Raw genomic sequence first — 25,392 nt, 5'->3', positions numbered from 1 at the left:
GAAATTAAAAGTTGGTTGTCATGGCAACATTTGGATTCTCAGTAATTATGTTGATTAAAAATGTGCAAATTAATTAAAAAGTCAGGAAAATGATCTCACAGCAGATGATCAGCGAAAACATCAAAATGATTCAGATCTCTGTCTCTTTCTCCCCCTCCTCATGCTCTCTCTAATATACACATGTCTTCTTCTCTTCCCGTCTTTCTCTGTCGCACTTCAGAAGTCCTTTATTGCCACGCAACACTGAATTATCTACATTCATCTCTCACACACGCTGTCAGTCCGTTTTCTTCCTTCCCTTCACACTTAAGCACACGAGTTATGACATGAGATTTGTCTTCATGTCCAGAAAACACAGCAAGCAGCAGCAGTGGCAAAATAGCGTATTCCCCCTCTCTCCTTTTCCATTCAATCACTCAACTCATTCTCAACTTGTTAACAAGCATGACAAGACTCGTCTCAAGCCGCCAGAGCAGACACACCAGCAAGTACTACAAAACAATAGCAGCCTCACATTCTCACTTTCAGCCTCTCCATTATTTCAGTTCTCTCACAATCCGTCTCTTGTTCTCGGTCTCTTTTCTCTCTGACAGAATGAATAAACAGGCTCAGCAAAGTGTAATCTCTTTCTTTTATTAGCAACAGCAAACACAGAAACAATGAATTTACCCTGCCCCCCCCCTCCCCCTCTGTCTGCTCTTCGCCTCTCATCAGCTTTAATGAACCACAAATCTCATCAGCCATCTTTTTCATCAGCTCTGCCATCATTACTTCCTGCACTTTAAACCTGACTGACTACTCACAGCATGTCTATTTGTACTGTTGGCTGATGACCAGGCGGACTGTACATCATTTATATTTAGCTTCAATGTACAATGTATATAGATTTTTTCCAAAAATATGTTTTTGGTGCTAATAGTCGGAGTCAATATGAAGCAGAATTTGGTTACAGTTTTCAGTGGCAGCAGTGTTAGTGTGACAGTTCTGCTCCATGGCTGTGGTTTACTAAGTGGTGATTCACTGCCAGCTGATCTTCAGCATGTTCAATATCTCACCATGATGATGTTAAGAAGGATGGTGTTATATATTTCCAGCCATCGGTTGACAGAGCTGGGAGCGTAATGATGGCTCTGTACAGCTTATTTCTCTCTGTACCTGTTAAGTTTAGCATTATGTATTAAGGACGGTAAAAACTAGATGGTGTGAACATTCATACTCTTGGACGTAGCAGTGACTCGGAGCTGTGATACTAAGCCGGTATTGTTTTGCGGGTCAACATCCTTCAGAAACCATTACAGGTGCGCGAGATTCTGAAAAATGTAAATGAAATCCGTCATGTATATAACACGTCTTGAGACTGTGAGACAGAGCCAAACCATTGATCATACGCTGAGACGCCCCTCCCTATAGGCAGAGTAGGGCCCACCCCTCTCCACAGGGCCACCAAGACTTGGCTTGGCCCGGTCTTCAAAGGGTGGTGGTAGTGGTGTTGAGGGTGTGTGAGAGGGGGGGATTAAGAATTTCTGCCAAGGGCTGCCTAAAGCACAATATGTTGCACACCATCAAAAAGACATCATTGATCAATGAAAAATAAGACGTCTTTTCAGCAGGATACTGATGAGGGCATATCAAAGCTATTGTTCTTAAAGTATCAATGCTGTTATAATGTTTGCAGACAGTGAGCATAGCGGCTGAGGAGCTTAAGGATGCTGAGCAGATATCTACATGGTGTGTACGTACGTAATCATAGTGTACGTATTAATCTTTATTTATTTATATTTTTAGTTTTGCCAGATATGCATTAGATTTGTTTTAACATTTGTACACAGGGCTGTCCATGGAAGCTCTGTGTTTAATAGTTGCTCCACTTACACTCCAGCAACAATTTAAAACACATTTCATTCTTTTTCCAGCAATAGTTTTAATCATATTTCAGCTTTATTCAAGTTTCAATTCATTTAATTTCAATTGAATTAAACGCATTTATTATTTAGTCATTTTCAGATTTGAACTAGTTTATTTCATTCATTTCAGTTTTTTTTTCATACAGTGATATCACAGTAATACATTTTTTTTTCAGTTTTTATTACTATTACACTTATTATTTTAGCTATCAGGGTTTCCTCGAGTCTCTAATTTAACACCACGTGCATTAGGTCCATTTCATTTAATGCTTTTAATATTTGTCCAGATAGAGAATACCAATGAAAGCTTGTGTGGTCTACATGTGCACCAGTGTGTGAATATGTTTCTTCCTCATTTATGACTGTCATGCTTTCTACTTCCTCCTAGTGGGAGTGGGACTCTTCACCCCTCTTCCTGTTGGAGCCTTGGGAGGGGCAGGGCTAGGAGCGGGGCTTGGAGCAGGCTGGGTCTTGGGCTGAGGGATCTCAATGGGGAGCTTGGGAGGGATGATTGTTTTAGGGGTCAGAGTTGGCTTCGCCTCAGGGATTTTCTCTCCATGGCGGTACACACTGACCTGGAGAGAAAGAATAAGGCATAATATTATGTAGACGTTTTCCACACGTGCATTTAATCTACTGTTTGTACCTATGGCAATACGAAAAGGGCTACAACACTGTACAGCATTCAACCACATCATTTTGAGTTTTAAGTAAAGAATATTCTAGGTCAGGATTTATATTAAAACTGTCAAATCAAGGTCGGCCAAAAGTCAAAAGTTTAAATATCAGCTATGTAACAGCTCCGAGTTCCACATAACTGTGATCACAAAAATATCTTACTGTTAGGCCCCAATGAAAAGACAAGATTTGTGTCACAGATGGTCAGAAACATTTCACAGCTCTGAGTAAATCCAGTAATTTGTGGTACACAGCAGTGACACTCACCACTATATCCACAGACTCCCCTCCGTATTTGTTCTGGACAATCATGGTATATCTGCCAGAATCCTCCATGGTAACACCTTTGATCGTCAGACTTGCAAACTTGCCCTGGTCCAGGGAGACCACATACTGAAATATGAAATCAAAGGTTAAAAGAGTGAGAAAGGCAGCACAGGGACTTGAGCATGATTGAACATTTAAAACGCCTGTCAGTTAAAGTTTTATTTAAAAATTTGATTTATCTTTTAGTGAGAGCAGCAGCATGAGCTTTGATTACCATCTCTCTTTAGCAAAAGCTGAGCGCTGCTAGATGGCCTTGTTGGACACAAGGACTAACCCTCGGTTCACACTGACCTACCTGAGCTGCACGTGGCTGCGTCGGCACGGTGTATATGTTTTTCGGTATAATGTCAGTATGACTATGAACAGACCATTTTCACCATCCAATTCTGCTGTGTGCACAAGCTGTGATGATCTATTCCAGTCTATTTTACTCTTATTGTCCCTGTTAGCTCAAACAAAATATGATGGAATTAAATTCCCATAAAACATATTCCATCTGTATTTCTGGAAACCACAAATCTAAAACAATGGAAGTTTAAAGTCTTCAGAGTTGAAGTACACTCGTGTCGATGCTCTGCAGACGTCTCAGACAACATAGAGTACTTGTATTCTGCCTTGTACTATGTGAGTGGTGTCGGTGAGAATACAGTGTTTTAATTTCCCTCTCTCATACCTGCCCACTCATTTGCAAGGTCTGGACATTAGTACATTTTTATGGAGTGGCACTTGTAGCAGGCTAATTACATTCCTATTAAGAGAAACACTTGCCTTTAATTTTGAGAAATTAAAAGCTCTACTGGCTTAAAAGTCAAATGGACCCTAAAAAAAAAAAAAGATGCCATATTTGCAATTGATGGCCCTTTTCTAATTAACATGTTATATGGTCTAGGATAATTGCATTCATTTATTAGACCGATGTAGGCTAATCTGTGGGTTGCTGGTTTCTCTTTTGTTATATTAGGTTATTATAGTTGTTTTGGTGGTACCAATAACCACAAATAACAAACTTAGTGAGAAAATTAATTAATTTCTAGTACGCACCACCTGCTTCAGCTGACCTCTGTTTAAGCCTGTATAGTTTTACAGTATTACCTATTCCTACTTTAGTTTCTAGTTTCAATGCAACATTCTCTGGATCTGTACATATTTCAGTTTGTTTTTCTGTTAATATCTTCAGCTGTCTCTGTGGTAACTACATAGGGGAGATGCATTCCTGAGGTTTGGAAAACACATCACCAAGGACGTCAGTTCTTGTTTTCGACAGATTATTAGCAGGTGAGGGAATGAATAAAGAAGAGGCCAAACTTCAACACATATTCCACCTGGACTTCTCAAACTTAAATCTTCAAAGCCGTTTGGAGCCGCAGGATGCTGATGCTGTTGAAAGAGTCTCCACTGACTGGGGATAGACTGTAGACTTATACTGGTTGGCAAGTAGGTCAATGAGTTATGAGAGGTAGATTTGTTCCATTACTGATCCAGGAGTGTGCTGATAATGCTGACCTCACCTAAAGTATGTGATCCCTCCAGTGAGAGATTGTAATTGGTGCTGAAGGCTCCAACAAAAGCAGCTAGAGGTCCTTTGTTTCTACATATGGAGGCTGTATAGAGACTTGCAGCAGTTTCCAACAAGAGACCTAAGTGTATAACTTCTGATGTTTAATTTATTATACACTACCTAAGTAAGTACTTTGTTCATTACCACCTCAATACTTCTTCCAGTATTTCCTGAATATTACTTGTCCATTACTTTATGTTAGTTTGCATGTAAGATTTCTTGTTGGGTCAAAAATTCCTACCATGATAGTAAAACATTTTTTGTAGTCATGGTTGTATGCTGCATTTTGACAGCACATACTGTATGTTGCACACTACCCATACCAATGTGCAAAGAGTGTGCAAAATATTTTAACACAGTCAAAGCCGCCGAGGGTAACACTAGACACACCCTGACTCCCCATAGTCTATCACTAGACAAGTTAATATAAATATACTGTTGCAATTGTGTCTGAATAATCAGGTAATTAATCATGAGAAAGGATGGAGGGGCTGGGTTTGGGAAGGGAGTAATCTGCTTTAAAAGTGAGTACTAGCGTGTGGCAAGTAGGAACCAAAGAAAAGAGTGAGGCTCTGTTTAAAGGGCTTTATCTGCTGGTCTGTGGCATTTACCTGATCGTCAGGTTCCACATCCGCTCCGTTCTTCAACCATGAGACCTGAGGCTTGGGGTCTCCACACACTGTACATGTTAAACTCAGAGTCTGTAGGAGGAACAAAAGACGTCTTGTTAGACAAACATGTACAAATTTACAAAAATTACACAATCACAGGCACTTACCTTCTTTTCCATAATGGTGACCACATCAGGCAGTCCTCCCACCACCTTACCACGATCTGAAACAAACCATTGTTAGTATTACCAATCATGCCTATTGCGTATTATATTGATGATGAACTCTGGGGCCTTATTCCTTCTAGGACAACTAAACAACCAGTAGCTTTATGATTATGGGGACATCATGTCTGATCATTTTAATGAGAAATAATCGTATTAACTGTATTAAAAATGGAAAATGGAAGGATGAACTCACTCTTCTCAGCATAAGCCTCAGCCCTGAAACACACAGAAAGAAAAGTTAGAGTACACTTATCATATACAGTATTGAGTACAACAAACTGCAACCTAAAATATGGCTCTCAGTATTCATTTGTCTTTTAAAAGCAATGAGTGTCAAATGTAACCCTGTAAATGTAGTATAGCCAAGTTTGGTTATGGTCTGTTTCCACTACCTGGCTCTGCTCACTGACCACACACATAATATCTTTTCCATTTTTGACTCAGTAGCAGTGGTCAGATGGTTTGCCACAAGGCATTCTGGGTTTAGAGCCAAACCTCATTACACTGTAGCTTACTCAGGGACTTAACAGAATCTTTTCAATGGGAAAAGTGATATTGCTTTGTAGTAACTGGGTGAGGGCTGTCGGAGCAGCATGAGAGGACCACAGGTCAGCCACAGGACCAGATGGCTGAGGAACTCTGCTCTCCTCTTGGCATGTCGATGCTCAATCAAAAGGGCAACAGGGTGTCACTTGTTTCCATGTGTTGGTAAAATCTTGTGCTTAAATGTCTCTCTTTGAATGTTAATTAGAAAAGGGATTTGGACAGTTTCCACTCTGCATGCACTGTTTAGTGTTTGGAGTTTCAATTGATTTTTCTAAATGGATTTGCAAAATTCAGTGTGGGGTTTCGCTTTGGCCCAATTAGGGACCCAAAAGGATCTCTGCTACCTGACTGCTTCTATTTTTAACATTGATTTTTATCTCAAATTATAATAGACTGGACTTTTTCAGATGGCAAGGCACTGGGTTCTGTGGATTCACTGTAGTTTTTGAAGTTTTGTTCAATTTGTAGATGGAGAGCAACCTTTGCTGAAGTTGTTCTGACCATTCATAAGCGGAAAAGCAGCTCTATTTACTTAAAGGTTTACTTTTCTGTTTCTGCACAGACAAGCACATGAAGCCCAAATAAAACAACTGAGCAACATTTCAATAGTAGCAGTTCAGTGAGAAAACACACATGAAGGCTCTGACCTCTGGTACAGGCATACAACAAGCTCAGCACAGTTTAATGTATGCTTGGCCTTGATCGGGGAGTGAAAATAATAAGCTCCCCCCGGGAACTTAGAAGGAGAGTCGTTCCAGTGTTTGGACACAGATGGGTAAAACAGCAGCAGTAGTAGATGCATCATAGGAGTGGTCTGTCTATTGATCCTTCAAATTGATCTCATTGGAAAGGGTGAGTTGGATTTACATGCATCTTGTGTTTAGTAAAGTAAGCTGTGTGTAGAAGCCAGTAGAGGTTTGGCTGAACTGGTCTATTCCATGTATTCTCTCTAACACGATCCAGTGAGCAAAACGTTTTAAATGTGGAGATTAAAATAGAAATCAATTTCATTTCTTGTTATTTTTAATATTCAAATTTAATGAAAACCACTCAGTCAAAAAAAATCAAATTTATTCATGGTAAACACTGTGCTACTATTAAACTAGGATAAAGAATATAGTTTTCAGTATATGAACAGAAAGTATGCTGGGCAATCATTACACACAACTTTGAGCTACCAGATGTTAAACTTGCAATGATGAAGCAGTGTAAGTTCAAATGTGAAGAAACATCATTAGCAAGAGTTAATAGTTGGACTAAAATAGAAAGGCACAAGTAAAGGAACAGATTTGAGAGGGTAGTCTTACTTGAGTTTCTGGAACTCGGCGAAGGCCTTCTCATACACTGTAATAGACAAAAACAGAATAGAACTTTATATTTTCAAGTGATATTCCAATAGAAATCTACCTTTTGAGTATAAAACCACTCAACCCTGACTTAAAAGGTCGCTTTGAAACCGTTGCTCACTCTTTCACAAACAACCGCAGCACTGCTCGGCTTTAATATTTAAACTGAAATGTTGGTGAAACTAACATATTGTGGTGAAAATATAAAAACACTACTTCATGGCATATCTTCACAGCTTGAGGAGGGAGATAATGCAACATGGAAGCAGTGAACATATACACCATTTGTCGAAAATATAACTAAGCATAACAGAAGAACATAGGAGATGTTGGTTATGCTTAAGGAGAGGCTATTTTCTGCATGAAAACCTCTCGCTATTAAAATCCATTGTAGCCAATATGATTTCTAGCTGACCACAGCTGCAGTTTTTAGTGAAAGAGCAGACTGCTAACTTTTTTACAGCCAGTTTTCAAGCCCACAGGGATGAGTGTTTGATACTCAAAAGGTTGGAGTATCACTTCAAAGTCTTAAACTACAGATTGAAGTCAAGAGCTCCATAAAAACAAGTGTCTCTGTTGCTTCCACTCCTCTTTTTAACTGTATTATCAATAAAAGGCGCAAGTCACATTGAAAGAGAGAGCAAATGAGAGTGAGAAGGTACTGACCATCACCACTGAGGTCCAGTTTGCGTTTATGTGTGTTTTCAGGGTCAGTGATCATGATGGAGTACATTCCTTTATCCTTCTCCATCGGCTCAATCACCTGTGAAACAATCAATCAGTTAAGAAATTGTTTATTTCTACTTGTATGTCTTTAATTAATGGTTTAAAAAAGATTCATTCATCTACCGGGTAATTACAATTATTAAGCTTTCTGACAAAAAAGGAAGACACACTGCTTAATTAATTAAGCTTAATGAATTAATTTTAAAATGTGTTATGTTTTATTCATTAGCCACCCCTTCTAAAGGTGACATTATCTATTAATTATTCTCCAAGTTGCCCTGGTATCACTTCTACAAAGAGGACTTTCAAGCAACAGTACCACTGCCTGATGAGGTTTATTATCATAAAATGACCCATGTATGATCCAGTTAAGAGGCATATACTGTTCAGTATTGTACAGGAGAAGATAATACCTCCATTGTTGCCATAGAAGGAGTTCCTCCAATCACAGCCTTGTCACTGTGGGAGAGTTTAGTCTCACTGAGGAGAGGAGAGGAGAGGTTAGTGTGTATGTGTATGTGTATGTGTATGTGTATGTGTATGTGTGTGTGTTTGTGTGTGTGAGCGCTGGTGAAGCCTGCTTCAGAGGTAATGGAAAATCATGTTTACATGCCTGCCTAATGTTACGCATAGGGATACCAATTTCTCTCTCATGGTATCTGTCGCTCTCTCACCCACACTCACAGAAAAGATGGGGGAGAGGTTAAAAATCTAATCTCTGTCATTTTAGTTCTTTGAATAATTGAATAACAGCTCTACTACCCCCCTGTCATCTTTCTCTATTTCCCTCTTTTTCACATCTTTTCTTTCTTTCTGTCCACTCTCTTTCACTCTACTTCCCCTCCCACATTTTATAATCTCTAGGGTATGACAGAGTGCTTTTAAGTGCAGAAAAACCTTGCTTCTTTATAGGAAATGATAGGGGTGTGATTTTTGTCACAAAACAGGGCAATTTTACTGCAATAACCAGGATAATGAAAACACTTGCCAACAGCCATCACAAGTTTTATTATGTGGCTTATTGTTTTTGCCTCTCCCGGCGGTTTAACTTGAGAGAAAAGCAAAATAATGTGTTTGTGGTCAGCATATTTATAGGCAGACTTAAAAGAATTCTCTTCTTCCTCCTAAAACCCCTGCTGCAACCACGAATACTGCAATATTGCATTATTTTCTTCTTCTTCTTCTTCTCCTTAGTAGTAGTCGGTGTTTTAGTAGTAGTAGTAGTGTTATTAGTTTTAATTTCTTACCCATGATACCAGGTGATGTTCATCTCTGAGGTGTAATACTTCATGTGACACTGCAGCTGAATGCCTGTTGCCGTGCAGTTAATCACCAGCTCTGCCGCACTGGCTCCTAGAGGAGGTGATGGGAGGTGATAGAAGTTGTGGAGGGCACATTTAAAATCAGAATCAGATACATATTTTCCATCTGCTGCTGGATAAGCTGGCCTCTCTCTGCTGGGAGGAGAGCAACAAGATGCACTTTTTTTTTTTTTGCTCAGAACTAATCAAATAGAATTAAACTTCCATCTGCAGCCATTTGAGCATGTAGTACCCATTTTAAGACTTCCCTTTTTATGTTACCTTTATCCATCTCGGAGAGCAGAATTGTAGTAATGAAGCAGAGTGCAGAATGTATGCTGCATTCAATAAAACGCTTCAAAACATCAGAAGCCTTAATAACTATTTTTATTTTTTTATTTTTTTTTTTTTAAGCTGTTACACCTAAATGGAGTTTTATACTACACTGTGACTGTGTGGGACTTTGCTCACTGCACATTACAAGTGTACAAGTGTGTCATCCACCTGGTCACATCACCATGGTTTCCCATTATCACAGTAATGAACCCTCTTCTCCTCTGCAACCACTGCTGTAACAGTTGCTGCAGAGCTGTCAAGTGACTGTCTCTTAAAATAGGAGTAAGATTCTCCTCCACACTGTCACTGTGACAGCGCGGTGGAATTTTAAAGTGATTTCACCACATGACGACATGATGGCCAAATGCTTCCAGCATGACAACTTCTGCCACATGCTGATAAGTGTATGTGTGTGTGTGAGAGTATGGCAGGGAGATTTTAAAACAGAAATGTATCAGCCTGGTAATAAATCTAAATCTCTTATCAATGTGGTTTGATTGTGTCATGTTAAATTTAGATCATTTGCACTACAGTGGGTAGATGATGATGATGATTTAGTACTGTTTTTAATATGGATTTCTGTTAGTGAGATAATTTGTGCCTGTGTATTCACTTATGTGCGTGTGTGTGTGGATGTGTGTGTGGGTGCGGGTGTGTGTAAAAGGCAGGTACCCACCAGCCAGTTGGCTGATCTTGTTGATGGCATCCTCAAAAACTAGAAGAGAGGCAGAGAAACACTAGGGTCAGAGAACGAGCCAAGAGGATGGAGAGTCACGATGCTGCCCTCTGGTGGCTGCATTCAAATCTCAGTAAGGGAAGGTTTAAATACAGCCAGCAGGTGAACAAGTTGGCAAGAACTATTTTAAAAGAGTTGTCAGAAAAACACAGTTGGCATGTGTTACAAATACATTAGTTTACCATGTACACACAGAGAAATAGGGGTATCATTTATGTATCCAAAGATACATTTGTCAGAAAAATATCCATAAGGTATGGAAAAGGTCCTTAAGGGGATAACTGTGGACATTTTGTTTAATTTTAAAGGTACAGAATCATGGCTAACATAACGGGGTACATAATTCACAAATCAGTAATCACAAAATTTTGATTTAAATAGAGAGTTGGATTTTTTAAAATAAAACAGGCTACTAGTAAATTACCCTTGTAATTTTTGGTCTGAGTGACCAGGGAATAATTTAATGAGCAATGAAGTAACTACAGCACTTCCATTCAGTTTTTAAATTTTGCCACATGGACGTTTGGGCAAGGCGCACTTCTTCAGTGTGTATTGGCAACTTCACAATGTATCTATTTGAGGGATTTTCTTTATTTAATCAAGTAACTAACTGCTTCCACAAGCCATTACAAATATTGCCAATTTTTAATCACCTAAGTATTATCACTGTTTTATTGTCAATCTATTTCCTCATTCTTTGCATTCCTCCACAGGGACTCGTTATTCTGTGTTTATTTAACTTAATTTTATGCTGTGACCCTCCCTCATTGAGCCCCTGCGTAGCTGGGTTGTGCAACCTTTTTTTTTCCAGGCATGTGCCCCTGGCAAGTGCACTGCTGAAGCTTACAGGGTTTAAAACTGGATTTAGGACATTACAGAACTCACTGGTTTGGACAAATCAGTTCTAGCTAAACAATACAATGAAAAGGAGCTAAAAAGTGTTAAAATACGTAAACTAGTTGTTATTTCTTTAAATAAAGTTTGGTGAATAATTGCAAATGTTTGTCTCTGAATATAAGGGTATGTTTCTGCCACACAAAGGTTCAAAATGGAATGTCGCTCACCCCAATGGGTACATTTTTGTCACTAGGGGTACAGAAATGTTCTTTCAGAGGCACGAAAAAAGAAGGTACAAATATGTACCATTCAAAGGTACAGTGCTGACAAAGCTTTTGTACCCTTTTAGGTCCATGTCTGTACCTAGACTTCTTACTGTGTACAGATAAAGTATATATATATACATTTGGATCATATTGTTTTTCTGTCTACCACTTTTTAATGAGCATCCATCAAACCCATTTTCAATTCATATTTTTCAGTGGCCGTTTTATTTATTCTTGCTCAGTTAAGACAACCAGCCAGCCAGCAAGTCAGTGAATTACTGAATTAATCAGTAAGATATATTAAGTACGGAAAATATGTTTACCTTTTCCAGAGATGTTAATTTGGCTCATATCTTTTCCTCTGTCATCACTGATGGTGGCCTTATAAACTCCTGTTGTCTTCAGTGAAAACTGCAGGAGAAACAGGAAACACATACAATAGCGTGAAGAACATGGGAAGCACATTGTTGCATTTTGTACAAAACCAAATCACTGAACAGAAATGTTGCATCCATACCAATTGACTTAGTATACACACTGCAATACACCATATCCTGGTACATACATATATACGTCCATATATAACCAGGCATAGAAATAAAAGTATTGTACATGGTTTAATAGCATTTAGATTAAAATGACCAAATTGAAATTACCAGTTTAATTGGCAGTTTACAGACTCCTGATCCCAGGTCAGGTTTCACATCAGGGATGATCTCTGTGTCTTCTTTATACCAGTGGAACTCTGATTCCTTCTTCAAGTTAGCAACCTGCAATTAGAAACATATTTACAAATATTATTAAAACAATTCACATAGCTTTTTTTTTGTATTCTATATCGTAGATTATGGAATCCCAGTGGCACCAATTCAGATAGACCCAGCCCAAAAACTGCATAAATCTGTATCTAAACAATTTATCAGTCCTGGGTTTTAGATAGGTTGCACCTCATCTTTTCATAGCAACCCAACTATTTAAAAGTGTAACAGATTCATTAAATATTTTCTGCCTTATAGAAACCTGTTATCAATATCATTAATGCTGCACACTCATTACAAGATGCAAATCCAAACAAGTCAGTGATGTGTATAAAGTTCAGTTTCTGTGGTGGTTTATTAAGACCAAGAGATGCCTCAACATCTGTACTTTAGGCAGTTTCTCTCACCCCATCTCATGGATACAAAATTAAATCTGTCCCTCAAGAGATTGTTGGCTTGTGGTTATTTTTAAAGAATATATTTTACACAAACAAATCACTGACACCACCTACAAATGACTATTTCTGCAACTACTATTTCTGCAAAGTTGTTGGTGCTTGAAAAGAAGCATATTCCCCACTTAATTTAATGTATGTGTTTGTTTATTCAGAATGCACTTACTTAGGCTAAACAAACAGATCAAACAGATGTCAGCTGCAGATTGTCTTGAGGGATATGAACAATACTTCGATTTTAAAATTGTTTTAATTATATACGTCATGCTAACAAAGCCAAGCCGAGCCAAAATCCTGACAGTGTAATTCTAGTTATTTTCAATCTGGACCTTATCATTAAACAGCATTGGCGCATCCGGCACTCAGCCTCCATAGAATAGCTCATCAGCTATCCACAAATCAGTGTAAATATTCAATAATTATTGAGTTTGGCTGTGTTTACCTTGCAGACCAAAGTGACAGAGCAGTCCTCTCCAACCTGAAGTGACAGGAACTCACTGAAGTGGGGACCTGTGGTGGATAAATGCAGGAGAGAAAGGCCCAAGGAAGGGACATAAGCTTAAAACAAATTACTTGTGGACAGTGATTGTGTGAGCTCCATTAACTGCCTGGTGCATAAGTTAAAGGTGGTTTCAACATTCCTAATACAAGATACCACAGTGGAATATCCTTGAACACCTACATCGGCTGTTCTATAAATGTCTAAGTCTGGGATTTGTTTTGTCATGTAGCGAGCCATTTCAGATGGGTCCATTATGAGTTTAAAGATTCCAGCTCCCAGTTGAAGTGATATTGGTCTGTTTCTTTCTTGTACACTCACTGATTAGATTAGTTGTCTCCCAGGCAACGTAGTGGTGTTCTGGTCTCAGGCTAAGTAGAGTAAAGCTCATACAAGCTTAAAAGTGGATGATGTTTTGTGTTTCTTACCCTCTTTGACTCTGATGTACTCTCTCCTCTGGTAGTCAGCCTCAGCAAGCGCTGCCTTGAAAGCTGTGTATACATACAGATACACATAAACAGAGAATAATTAAAAGATCAAAGTGTTGCCAGTAGTTGCTATAGATTTCTTCAGTGGATTAGCAAGCTAATGGTCCCCTGTATGAGAGTGGAATCATAATTTATGAAAAAAAAAAAACAACATAGCTGCTTCAAACCTACCTTTACATTTATCAACTGATTACATTTCCATCATGTATCTTATGCTAGTCATACAGTAAGTCTACTGCCACACACACACACCCACCTACACCTATACACAAGGACATGCATAGTGCATATGTCTCAATAGGCTGTGTTCTGCCTGAGGACCTGGCCTCTCTTACCATCTCCAATGAGAACCAGGGAGCTCTGTGCTTTGCCTCCTCCATCTGTGATCTGGCAGGTAAATGTCCCCTCATTCTCCTCGGTGAAATGGTCCATGATGAACTCAATGATACCTGTAGAGACGTCATGACCCATCTTGTTGGGCTGCAGAAAAATAGAGTTGCTTGTAAAAATGCCATAATGCACTCGATGATAGACTAGACGGATACCTATTTCCTGTAGTTATGGCTTTAATGTTGCAACATGCGGCTGACTGAATGACTGACTGAATGTACATCTCTCCCCATGTCCATGCCTTAAACTACAGTGTATCTTACATCAGCTCCAGACAGTTCCTTGTTGTTGGCAAAGAATTTGTAGGTGACATTGGAAGAAATCTCCTCAGCCTGCAGCCAGAACCGCATTCTGCCTCTCTCCAAAATCTTATAGGCCAACTCTGATTTCAGTGGTATGACTGCAGGAGAGAAGAGGAGACGAGGGGAAGGTTACGGGTTCAAAAACATTATTGCGCTTATTTACTAATAACATAACCAAACTAGTGTTCATTTATCAGCAACAGAAGAGGCAAGGAGAAGAGACAAAAGAAAAGGATAGGTGAATAGTGGTTAGGCAGGTGATGCAAAAGCAGGTAAGACTTTTTTGAATCAAATAAAAAGAGAAATGTGTTCCTAAAAGAAGAAAGAAATCTGAAAGGTTCAAAGCAAGTCAGAACAAAGCAAAATGAAGGCGTGAAAGGGAGAAACCAAAAAATAGGGAGAGTGGGTAAAACAGATTAAAGACGCAGCAGAGGAAAAAGTGTAAGAGAAGAGAGATTAAAAAGGACAAAGAGAGAGATTATGAGAGATGGAAAGAGTCAGCCAGAGGTACCTACTTGGGTGTCTGATATCATAGCTGAGTGCCAGCATCTTAGCCAACTCTGAAATGTGAAAAGACAACTTATTCATTTCATGCAGCCATGGGCACAAACTAGCAGCTACAATACATGTTACACTTTGTACACAGATATTATTTTATCATGCACTTTCACAGGGTGCTTCAAGTACCAAGTCTGGAGTTGGAGAAGTCACTAATGTAACTGAGTTTAATAGGAAGAGGCAGATAAATGCACAAACAGCTCTATAGCCATAGGGAAGACAATACATTATGGCTCGGTGTTCTTTAAAGCCTAGAACTGGACCCAAAGGTCCACTCTGAAACTCCCCAAACCAACTGCATTGAGAGTTAGTAGATTAAATCACTGGAATCTTCCCAAGTACCTGTCATAATAGCGCAATGTATGAAAAGTTGTATACTTGGAGTTTAGAAATGATTCTAAGTTAGGCTGAAGAAACTGTAGGCCAAATGGGAAGCAATCACTGCAAGGTACACTGAATAACATATCATAGTGTCTGGTAGCATAGTGGTGCAATAGCAAGAAAAACATTGTGAAACTTTCTGACAGGAAGCCCTTTGCCATGATGACATGGTTTTTAAAACACACAAACTGCCCTAAGCTCAGAGAAATTTTGTGAGCAACGTGCTCTGCTAGTACTCATCAGATGTTTAATGAAATTGTTTGTTGCCTACATGCCAGTGTGATCGTTTTTTAAGCACAGTCTCATTACTTTCATCTTTATTTCATCCCACACAGTGCCTCAGTTCTTCAATACATAGTTTCCTTTTGAATTTTGCTTAAGTCTGTACTTTTGATGTACATGTCTAACTGGATGCTGCAGTACAGCTGTACACATTTTCATGATCAAAGCATGAAAGATATTTGCTTGCACTATTTTAACAGATGGAGGAGATAATATTTAATGCGATGTAAATGCTGATGAGATTATGAATAATGGCAACAATTCAAATTACGGTATGTCAACAGGAATAAATAATCTGTCAGTCTGGGCTATGAATAAATGTAACATAAAGGATTTTCAATAGTTTAGGTTGTAGATAGAATTTTTAATCAGTTCCTGTACATTTAGAAAGCCAGAGTTTGGCTGAGTAAAATCCTACCTTCAGCAGAGATCTTATAGCTGGATGACACTCCCTCTGTGTTGGTGACAGAAACAGAATACGTCCCGAAGTCCTCTTTATCTGCATTCTTAAAGATCAGCTTAGAACTACAATGCAGACACAGACATAAAGACAGAGAGATGATGCATGCTCAAGATTTCAAAACGCATTTTTTGTTTGCATGTGTACACCAAATATTTGTGTGTGTGTGTGTGTGTGTGTGTGTGTGTGTGTGTGTGTGTGTGTGTGTGTGTGTGTGTGTGTGTGTGTGTGTGTGTGTGGTGTCTTACTGGCTGCCTTCGGTTTTAATCACAACTCCTTTGGAGAAATCTGTGATTTCTTTATAATCTTTCTTCCAGATGAACTGAGAGCCCTCGTTCATTTGGCACGACTCGAATGACATAACAATGTCACCCGACTTCTCATCCACACCACAGGATACCTCCTGGAAACCTTGAATACAAAGAGACAGGCCAACACACACAAAGTGAGCGTTTTTAAACTGCGCATATTTTAGTCAAAAAAGGCACAGAAGGAATATTGTCCATAGATTTTATATTTCACTGGTTTTTTTATTAGATTTCTCTTCTCCACTTGCAACTTTCATCTTGCCTCTAGCACTTTCGCAACAAAGTGCATCATTCCAACTTAACAAAGCCATAATAATAATCTCCTACTGTCTGTAAATAAATGTTACCTGCCACAGCCTTGGCATACACAGGGTCAGATGGCATTGAGGCCATACCCACTCCAGCAGCATTGACCCCACGTACTCGGAAAATATAGCTAGTGTTCGCCTCCAGACCTGTTACCTAGGAAACAAACAGAAGTGTTAGTGAAGGGAAGAGAGCTATGATTTTTTTTCTGCACCAGTGTTAATCATTAGTTTGGGGACATTTGACAGGGACGGTAACTGTGACATTAACTTTGTTGCAGTATGTTTTTCTTCAACATCACAAACCGCTGCAGATTTCTCAGTTTCTGAGTGACAGCTGTAGTAAATTCTGAGATCCAGCAGCTGCTGCAGCTAATAAATTCATAATATATAGTCATATAGTAGCACCCATTTTTTTTGCAATAAATAAATGAATGACATTTTTATTCACTCATAATTAATCTGTACTGTTTTGCAACCCGTGTTTTATTAGGTCACTAAATATTCTTCACACTACACAGGTACCACATACATACAATGTTTTTTTGACTGACTTTACATGTCACGTAAATAAATCACCAAATTGCCACTACTTTTCATTCTAAGCATATCCATCTACTGTCTTAGCTTTTTTTTTCTTTCTTCTGTATTTAACCCAGTAACTTTTTACTTTATCCACTAGGTGTCAGTATCATACAGTTTAATGTAAGCGCATGTACTATGCAACAGTGTGAATAAAACAGTTTAGGCTGGTACTGAAGGCTGAAATGTAATGGACAGAAGTTTGTAAACAATATTATAGAACAGCATCAGGAGCACAATGTACAATAGTAGAACAATAGTAACTTGTTTCCGCAATGCTGACACCAAACACCAGTTCTGCAACAATAACATTTTCTACAGTAAAGGTGTGTGTTAGTTTTTGCCATGCCAGAAGCTGTTTTACACTTTGTGACCAATGTCTGCTGAAAAAAGAAAACAAGAATATATGGCATAACTTTATGATTACTTTCATTATTGATTAACCTGTCAATGATTTTCTTGATTGAAGTGAAATATGCCCATCACAATTTCCAAAAGCCCAAGTAGACGTATTCAAACTGCTTGTTTTGGCTGACCAGCAGTCCCAAAATCTAAAAACTAGTAACTTCACTGTCATTGTCATTCACAATTGAGAACTAGAGAATTTTGGGCAGTTTTTTTTACAAAATATACATAGTATTTTATTTTTTTCTTAATCAATAAAACACGTTTTTGACTTAAAATAGCACATATGAAAAGATTTCAGATATTCATACTTAACCCTAATGTAACCCTCAAAGAAATGAACCATAAATAATATTAAACATGTTCTCAGTATGTTTTGGTTATATCTCACCTTGAAGAAACGATGACTGACAGCCGTCTGATTGGCTGTGGTCCACTCAGAAGTGCCCTTCTTAGCGTATTCAACATGATAGCCTGTAATTGGTCCAGAACCAGCATAGACAGGCTTTTGCCACTCAACCACCAATGAATTATCTCTCACTTCAGTGAAAGTCAGGTTATAGGCAGGGCCTGAAGACACACAGAATAAGAGATTACATACAATTTGTATTTGTGTAAAAAAAACAAAAAACACATTCACTCTCTTTCTCCTAATTCTCAAGGCTAATTGGTTTAAATGAGCATGATTGCCCTTAACTTGTATAGGCTTCATGTTTTTTAGGCAGGTTTCAAAGTTTGCCAGTGAGTCAGTTAGAAGAGGTTTACTAACCAGGCTCTGGCATAGTCCAGGCCTCACAGGTGAAATCGGCTGATTGTTTGGAAGCTGTTCCGAGGCCAGCCAGATTGGCTGCATACACATGGAACTGATAGACTGCTCCCTCTGTCAAGCCCTCCACCTGTCAATAAAACAGTTACCGTGGTTAATAAAATGCCAATCATCATTATCTTTAACAAACTGGGCAAGCTGCTATCCAAACTTACACAAGCCGACACAAAACAACCACTGTGAAATAGTGGATAGTTAAAGTAAATGAGTGCTTGGTTAAAAAGTTGCTTATTCAGAGATCCTAATGGACCCAGATATTTTTTTTAGAATGTGGAAAACCAAACCAAACCATACTTAAAACAAAAGTATGTGACTTAAGCTTTGTTGTGACATCAAATAACAATTAACTGAAGTGCTTGGATACACTTCATGTCAAAATTGTAGGTTCCTCTTCCGTTTGTTTTAAGGTAAGCTTGACAGATGTTATGGTACCTTATAAAGTCTTTCTGTGAGTGGTGGGATGTGAACCTCCCTCCACATGGTTGTTCCGCTGCGTCTTTTGTCCACGTAATACTCCTTGATCTTTGCTCCTCCAGTGTGAAGAGGCTTTTTCCAGTTAAGAACCATTGAATGGCCGTCACAGTTCAGCAGTCCAATGTCGTAGGGAGAAGAGGGGATGGCTGAAAAGGCAGTACTGAATTTCAATGCTTATAGTTACAAAGAATGTGTTTATTTATTGGTTAGGATCCCCATTAGCTGGGCCCTAAAACACAACTAGTCTTCCTGGGGTCCACATTTAAAAGCACTACAGTCCAAACAAACCAAAACGTTAAATAACATACATTAAACATTACGGTCAACACTAATGACAAACATAAGACATATTAGTGATGTCAAAAATCTAATCAAAATGATCATCACAGTCCAGTACGTAGCAGATAATCATCACCATTTCACCACCATCATCAATAATAATAACCAAAAATGTAATACTGACTGAGGGCAGCCTTAACAGTCAGAGGTGCGGACTCCTGGGATTCATCACTAAGACCCAGCTCATTAATAGCCTGGACACGGAACACATAGGTTTCTCCTTTGGTCAGACCACTAACCACAAACCTGCAGAAACAAAGCCACAGAAACCCACACGTAATCAAAGAAAGACACATTTGTGTGCAATACAGCATGTTTTTTGTTGATTTGAAAACATACTTGGTGCTCTTGTGAGGTTTGTGATTGGCCGAGGTCCAGTCCTTGGACCCCTTCACGCACTGGTCGATATAGTAGCCAATCAGATTGTTGGGTTCCTTTGGAGGAGCCCACTGGATGAGGACAGAGGTGTCTGTTTCCCTGGTAGAAATCACCTGACCGGGAGCAGATGGCACACCTGAAGACAAACATTTACATTCATAGGCAATCTTAAACAAATCAACAGCTTAAGTGTGGATTCATTCCACTGTTGTAGAAAATATATTCATCTGTGTAACACTATAAATAATTGGACAGAAACAGACCTTTGAGCTCCTGAGTCTCGATAGGTCCAGTTGGCTCTGATGGCTCGCTGTTTCCATACATATTGGCAGACACAACTCTGAACTTGTATTGTTTGCCCTCTGCCAGGTCAAATACGGCATAACGGGGAGATCGAATAGGAACCTGAGTGTTAACACGCTGCCATGCACCAGTGTCTGCCAGGCACTGTGGGGAGAGAGAGACAGAGAGAGAAAGTGCGCTTACTGATACTACACATACACGTAGTGATATGCTTTGCTAAATTTGAGCCTGGACTTATTGCAGATCTTTGGACAAATCTAACTGTTTAGATTAAACCAGTAACTTCAAAATAGTCTTATCTAGTGTAGTTGATCAGAAACATGCACAAAAAAAGCTTTTATTTTCATCATGCATGAAAACATCATCTTCTACATCAGTGAAGATGGTATGGTCACTAGAGTAGTTTGCCTAATATCAGTCTGTCATCTTTACTAACCATTCAAATCAGTCAGTCTTGCCTTTTTTATAGAATTTATAGAAATGAAATTAATATTGTTGGGCCAAATACAGCATTGTACAGGAAAGTACTTGTTGTCATTCACACATTTAATTTATTTATTCAACCAACCATTGTATGTGCCTCTGATTATGTAATCCTGTTTTTTTTTAATCCACCCCTTTGCTTCCAAGGAGAGAGAGGAGTACAAATATTTTCACACACCGATGATGTCGAACCACACAGCAGCTTTACTGGAGTAGAGAAGGGCTTTCAAACATAGAAGAACGTGCATTCTTACACTGATAAGGCATGCATCTAAGTAGCACAGTGTGTACACTGTTGTACTCAAAGCAGCATTGATGACATTGTTTGTTACCTTTTCTATGTAGTACCACATGGGAGCCTTGCTGGAATATGCAGGAGCTTTCCAGCTCAGAACAACATATGTCCTGTCTGTTTCTGAGGCATTAATTCCTGATGGAGCACCTGGAGGCTTTCCCTCAGCTACACTCAAACACACAGAGAGGTGATTAAATACACATACACACTAGTACTTTGAGACATATACTGTTGTCCTGCAACTGGATATTATAGATATTATAAACAAGAAATAGATATATATTAATTATAGTAACAACTCACCTTCCACTTCATCATGGTAAGACACAACGTCTATTTTTCCTCCAAGTTTTATGGCTACAGGAAGGCAAAACCAACATTATCAGCAATTATGTTCACGTTGAAGTTCTAGTACTTGTTTATTTGGTCAAATGTTTTTGTTTGGCTAGAGATTTAGATAAATGTTCTTTTGTGGTTCTTGAAATGTATCAAATAAGCACACTGGGATCAAATATTATCCATCATCACATTATATAATCAAATATATGTCAGTTGTTGATCAACGGTAACAGAAGGACAACTGCTCTGACAAAAGAAGGCCACATCATTCAAACATAAACCAAACTTTGTACGATGACCCTTAAATGTAGCAGAGTCCAATAAAATAGTTTGGTCAGTGAAACAAAATGATCAGACACGCAATAAATTCTGAAGTGTGCGTGTCCAAGATTTGTTTTTGTATTGAATAACGTGGAAACATTCACAAATTAGCTGTTGAACTGTGTTTGTGTCCAGTCAATGAAAGCAAGTAGCAAAACAACCATTATATTGATATGATCATGTCATGTGTATATTCCATTCAAAACAGCAGTGACATTTGGCATTTGTCAGCAACTACAGGTGGGACGCATTTCAAATCTTCAAATTCTGTAATATAAAAGGTAGGGGTGACATTTCCAGTTAAACCCACCATGGAGCTTGGCGAACTCAGTGGGGTCCAGTGCAGCGATAGGATCAGACATGCGGGATGGTTTGCTGATTCCGTGCGAGTTGACTGCTCTGACTCTGAAGTAGTAGGAGTGTCCTTCAAACAGCCCAGACACTGGGTATTTACAGATCTTAATTGGGTGATCATTGCACTGGGTCCAGTTTTCAGTTCCAACCTCACATCTGTAAAATTAAGATCAAAAGAGACAAGAAAAGTAGTTCAGGAAAGTTCCAGAAAGCACAAAGAAAACCTTATTATATACCTAGGCTTACATTAATACAATATTGTGTTAGATATTTGACAGGTATCATGCTGTTATGGCTCAAAAAGAGACCATAAGTTATTTAATCATCATGTCATAACAGATAATAATTTTATGTTCTGAAGTAGTAGAGGTTTGGTTTGCAGAAGAGATTTTTACAAGATCCTACAAGATGGTGCAACTCAAAATTACGAGCACAAGAATACTTTCAGAACTTCATGCAGTAATAAGAGGCCGTAGCTGAGTAAATTATTATAGTGATTAATAATGGCAAGTGCATTAGAATACAGTGGATTCAACATTGTAAGTAAGAGTTGAGAAGTGGTCAAGTAATAAATCAATCAACAAAAAATGAGCTACATAGAGATCATTTTCTGTCCCTTATGGTGCTTGGTAAAAATATGAAATGTAGTTCTGTTACAAGAAATATGAAAAAGGTGATTGCAAACAAATGATTCTTGGTTTAGACTCCTATAAGTTAGTGAGCCAAGCGCATTTAAGCTTCTATTGGTTAAATATGTAGGGACAGAAAGGGTCAATAAGAGTACATCTGAAAATAAATGGAGGAGTAAAGAGAAAAAGGGAGTACTCTCATACTGTAGCTGTAGCTTGATAATCAAACAAACACTATGTGATGACTTACAGTAATCAGTTTGTCTTTATGTTGGTCAGTTTATCTATTTATGGTGTTTATATCAGTAACTCCTACTTGTCCACAAAGTATCCCAGGATTGGTCCCTCTGTGGTGGTATTTGGGGGCTTCCATGACACAATGACATAGTCTCTATTGGCATCGTGGATCTTGATGTCCATAGGAGCACCAGGTGCACCAGGGACTGGGGGGGGACCATCTACGCACAAAATGACACACACACTTTCATTATAAGTAAGTAATACATATCTAAATAACAAACAGTCACAAAAAACAGGCAAGTATTATGTTGACAACAATGAAATAAAAACCCAGTATGATTCAAGTTTCAAATTGTAATCATTGGTGTTTGATTTCAAGTTATCAACTCCTCTCACCTGAGACAGAGACAAAAGCACTGTGTTCTGCAGTGCCTCCTTTAGTGACCATGCGTAGTGTGTAGAGGCCTTCATCATCTTTGAAGAGGTTAGGAAGAGTCAAGGTGGTGACTCCTCTGCCAGTTTCAATCTTCACCCATTTAGAATCAAACAGACGTGTGTCTGGAAATGAGACAGGATCCTGAATTCATTGTCACCTCCTGCATAATTGTTATAAACCTCCATTTTAAACTTGCCCTTGCAATATGTTTCTATAAATTAAACATGTGGTTTTATTGCATATAGTGAATATAGAATATAAAAGATTAACTTATAACAATTTGCTCTTATACCACATGGCACCTTTATGTAATGTCTATAGACACTCATGAATTGGGGGTATATTGCTAGAGTGTATTTAACTACTTTCACTATAATTAATTAGCAATAGAAATAGTGTCCATAACAATTTCATCCCATTTTTCCATTTCTGTGCCTTTGGCTGCGTGTCGGCTAAATTGGGTCTGGTAGTCGCCTTGGCAGGCAGTATATATTAATAGCAATTATAGTGTAATTACTTTGTCATAAAATGCAACTTCATAACAATTACCATCTCTGTACCACTGTGCCTCAGGCTGCAGGTTGGCCAGGTTGGGGGTCAGGGTCATAGTAGCAGTCAGTGATGCAGATTCTCCCTCAGTCGCAAAAACAGGCCCAAACTTTTCCAGAAAAGTGATGTTGATTTTAGTGTAGTGGATCTTAGGAAGCATGGCAGCTGAGAAATTGGGGGAAAGGAAGAAACTATGAATATAAGAGTGATGGGAATATGGCTGGTGGTTGCTTCACATTACTATGATGAGAGAAAAGAGAGACATATTTTATTCCCTGATCTTGTGATTTCTGGACATGTTAAGACGGAGCTGGAGGAAAATATGATGCTTACCAGTGTAAGGCAGCCATGCATAAGGACAGGACTCCTCTTCCTGCTTAAACCCTACATGATAAAAAACAAACACACCAAAAGTTAAACATTATTAGCAGCAGTCAGTTGTAATAATTAAGTAAGTAATCATTGAACAAGCAGAAAAATGGTAACTGATAGCAGTAAAGGAAAACTGATGGCCTAAAATGGGCAGGTATGGATCCAAGTGCCTCAGCTAAATATAATGACAAATGGTTTGTTTATGAAACTTCAGTTATTATTAACTGAACAGAGATGTTAGAAAACACAGCTTTAGCTCTGTCAGAGTTGCAGAGTCCTGCAAATAAAGATAATAAATGTATTATTAGTAAAGTAGTTTAGATCTTAGCTAATGGCTAATCTTGAGATAAGGGTGAAGCTCTGCCTTAAAATATCATTTATAGGCATTTATAGAACCCACTGATATCCTCTTGCAACTGGTAGTGCAAGAACTTGACATGACAATGTATGATAAAAACTACAACATCAGATACAACAATCAGATAGAAGGACTTACTCTTGACAATGATGGAGGCCTGACTAGAGGCCTGTCCATGGTTGTTACCAGCCACCACAGTGTACTGGGCGGTATCATCAGTTGAGCAGCTAAATATACACACATAATAAAACACACGTTAAGTATACCTTAAATATACGACTCTCATTGTATTTAATCAAAAGAATATTTCTTTAAATAGCCAACATATGTGTGACTGAGACCATGGATTATCCTAACAAGGTTCTTCACTGCCTTATATCAAGCCAGGGATGTTGAAAGTGACTATAAAAACATGGAAAATGCCTACATACTAGACGTACACGATATCCTAAAGGATCTGCTCCAAAAGGACTAATTGTAAACCACTGAAGTAATGTCAGTGGGATTTGCTTTTACAATGTATGTATGAAAGTAATACACCGAATGAGCACTAATTTCCCAACTGAATGCATTATGTTGCCAGGGATCATCAGCAGCTGAGCGGGCACAGTAAAGATTGTGCGAAGCCCTGTTCACACATACAGTAAAAGCTGCAACATTGCTGGGTCCATTTCTCTGGGGAAGGTATTGGTTTTAACTTGCAGCGCTCCTGCTCTAGTGTCTAGTCTGACCCTACTTGACATACGTATTCTGGGGAGATTACTGTAAGTGATGCTTGGACAATACTTGGCATTAGACATATTACTTGGAGACAGTGCAACAAAGCTGTAACATTAATCTGGTCTTCTTTGTGAATAGATGACAGTTCTTTTCAGTCAGCATTGGTTCAACGTCCAGGGCATTTTAACAAAAATGCTTAATTTACAATAAAATTGGCTGCTGCAAAATGCATGGTGTGATCAAGTTGCAAGATGTAAAGCTTCCCCTTCTGTGTCTCTTGTTATTGGAATGCTCTAAATCATATTTACATGAGATGCTGTGTTCCCTCTAGAGCCACAGATGTTCGACAATCTTAGCTAGCCCCAAGCAAACAAGATGCAGAAGCTACTGATCTAGACAATCAA

General features: G+C 38.7%; 1 protein-coding gene across 3 annotated transcripts in view; it reads right to left on the bottom strand.

The window, feature by feature from the left end:
* Positions 1–1,916: 1,916 nt before the first annotated feature.
* myom2b (myomesin 2b) overlaps positions 1,917–25,392 on the bottom strand; it is a 31,504-nt gene continuing 8,028 nt past the window's right edge. For all 3 annotated transcript variants that reach the window (XM_051380444.1, XM_051380442.1, XM_051380443.1), the window contains 34 exons: positions 24,407–24,495; positions 23,872–23,922; positions 23,539–23,703; positions 22,950–23,111; positions 22,630–22,771; positions 21,641–21,840; positions 20,974–21,027; positions 20,708–20,835; positions 19,853–20,036; positions 19,551–19,725; positions 19,336–19,457; positions 18,831–19,018; positions 18,342–18,468; positions 17,964–18,142; positions 16,628–16,742; positions 16,221–16,383; positions 15,931–16,037; positions 14,807–14,851; positions 14,253–14,389; positions 13,935–14,079; positions 13,540–13,602; positions 13,055–13,122; positions 12,056–12,169; positions 11,723–11,810; positions 10,237–10,275; positions 9,171–9,276; positions 8,337–8,403; positions 7,864–7,960; positions 7,159–7,195; positions 5,499–5,521; positions 5,246–5,301; positions 5,079–5,168; positions 2,850–2,975; positions 1,917–2,479 (listed from right to left, as the gene is read on the bottom strand). In XM_051380444.1, the coding sequence (XP_051236404.1) occupies positions 2,279–2,479; positions 2,850–2,975; positions 5,079–5,168; positions 5,246–5,301; positions 5,499–5,521; positions 7,159–7,195; positions 7,864–7,960; positions 8,337–8,403; positions 9,171–9,276; positions 10,237–10,275; positions 11,723–11,810; positions 12,056–12,169; positions 13,055–13,122; positions 13,540–13,602; positions 13,935–14,079; positions 14,253–14,389; positions 14,807–14,851; positions 15,931–16,037; positions 16,221–16,383; positions 16,628–16,742; positions 17,964–18,142; positions 18,342–18,468; positions 18,831–19,018; positions 19,336–19,457; positions 19,551–19,725; positions 19,853–20,036; positions 20,708–20,835; positions 20,974–21,027; positions 21,641–21,840; positions 22,630–22,771; positions 22,950–23,111; positions 23,539–23,703; positions 23,872–23,922; positions 24,407–24,495 (3,853 nt within the window). In that variant the 3' untranslated portion in view covers positions 1,917–2,278. The remainder of the gene's footprint in view (positions 2,480–2,849; positions 2,976–5,078; positions 5,169–5,245; positions 5,302–5,498; positions 5,522–7,158; positions 7,196–7,863; positions 7,961–8,336; positions 8,404–9,170; positions 9,277–10,236; positions 10,276–11,722; positions 11,811–12,055; positions 12,170–13,054; positions 13,123–13,539; positions 13,603–13,934; positions 14,080–14,252; positions 14,390–14,806; positions 14,852–15,930; positions 16,038–16,220; positions 16,384–16,627; positions 16,743–17,963; positions 18,143–18,341; positions 18,469–18,830; positions 19,019–19,335; positions 19,458–19,550; positions 19,726–19,852; positions 20,037–20,707; positions 20,836–20,973; positions 21,028–21,640; positions 21,841–22,629; positions 22,772–22,949; positions 23,112–23,538; positions 23,704–23,871; positions 23,923–24,406; positions 24,496–25,392) is intronic.

This window comes from Dicentrarchus labrax, unplaced genomic scaffold (assembly GCF_905237075.1).
Source record: "Dicentrarchus labrax unplaced genomic scaffold, dlabrax2021, whole genome shotgun sequence".
In the NCBI taxonomy this organism is placed as follows: Eukaryota; Metazoa; Chordata; class Actinopteri; family Moronidae; genus Dicentrarchus; species Dicentrarchus labrax.
The sequence above is the reverse complement of the archived record's forward strand: the minus strand, read 5'-3'. Positions and strand labels throughout refer to the sequence as shown.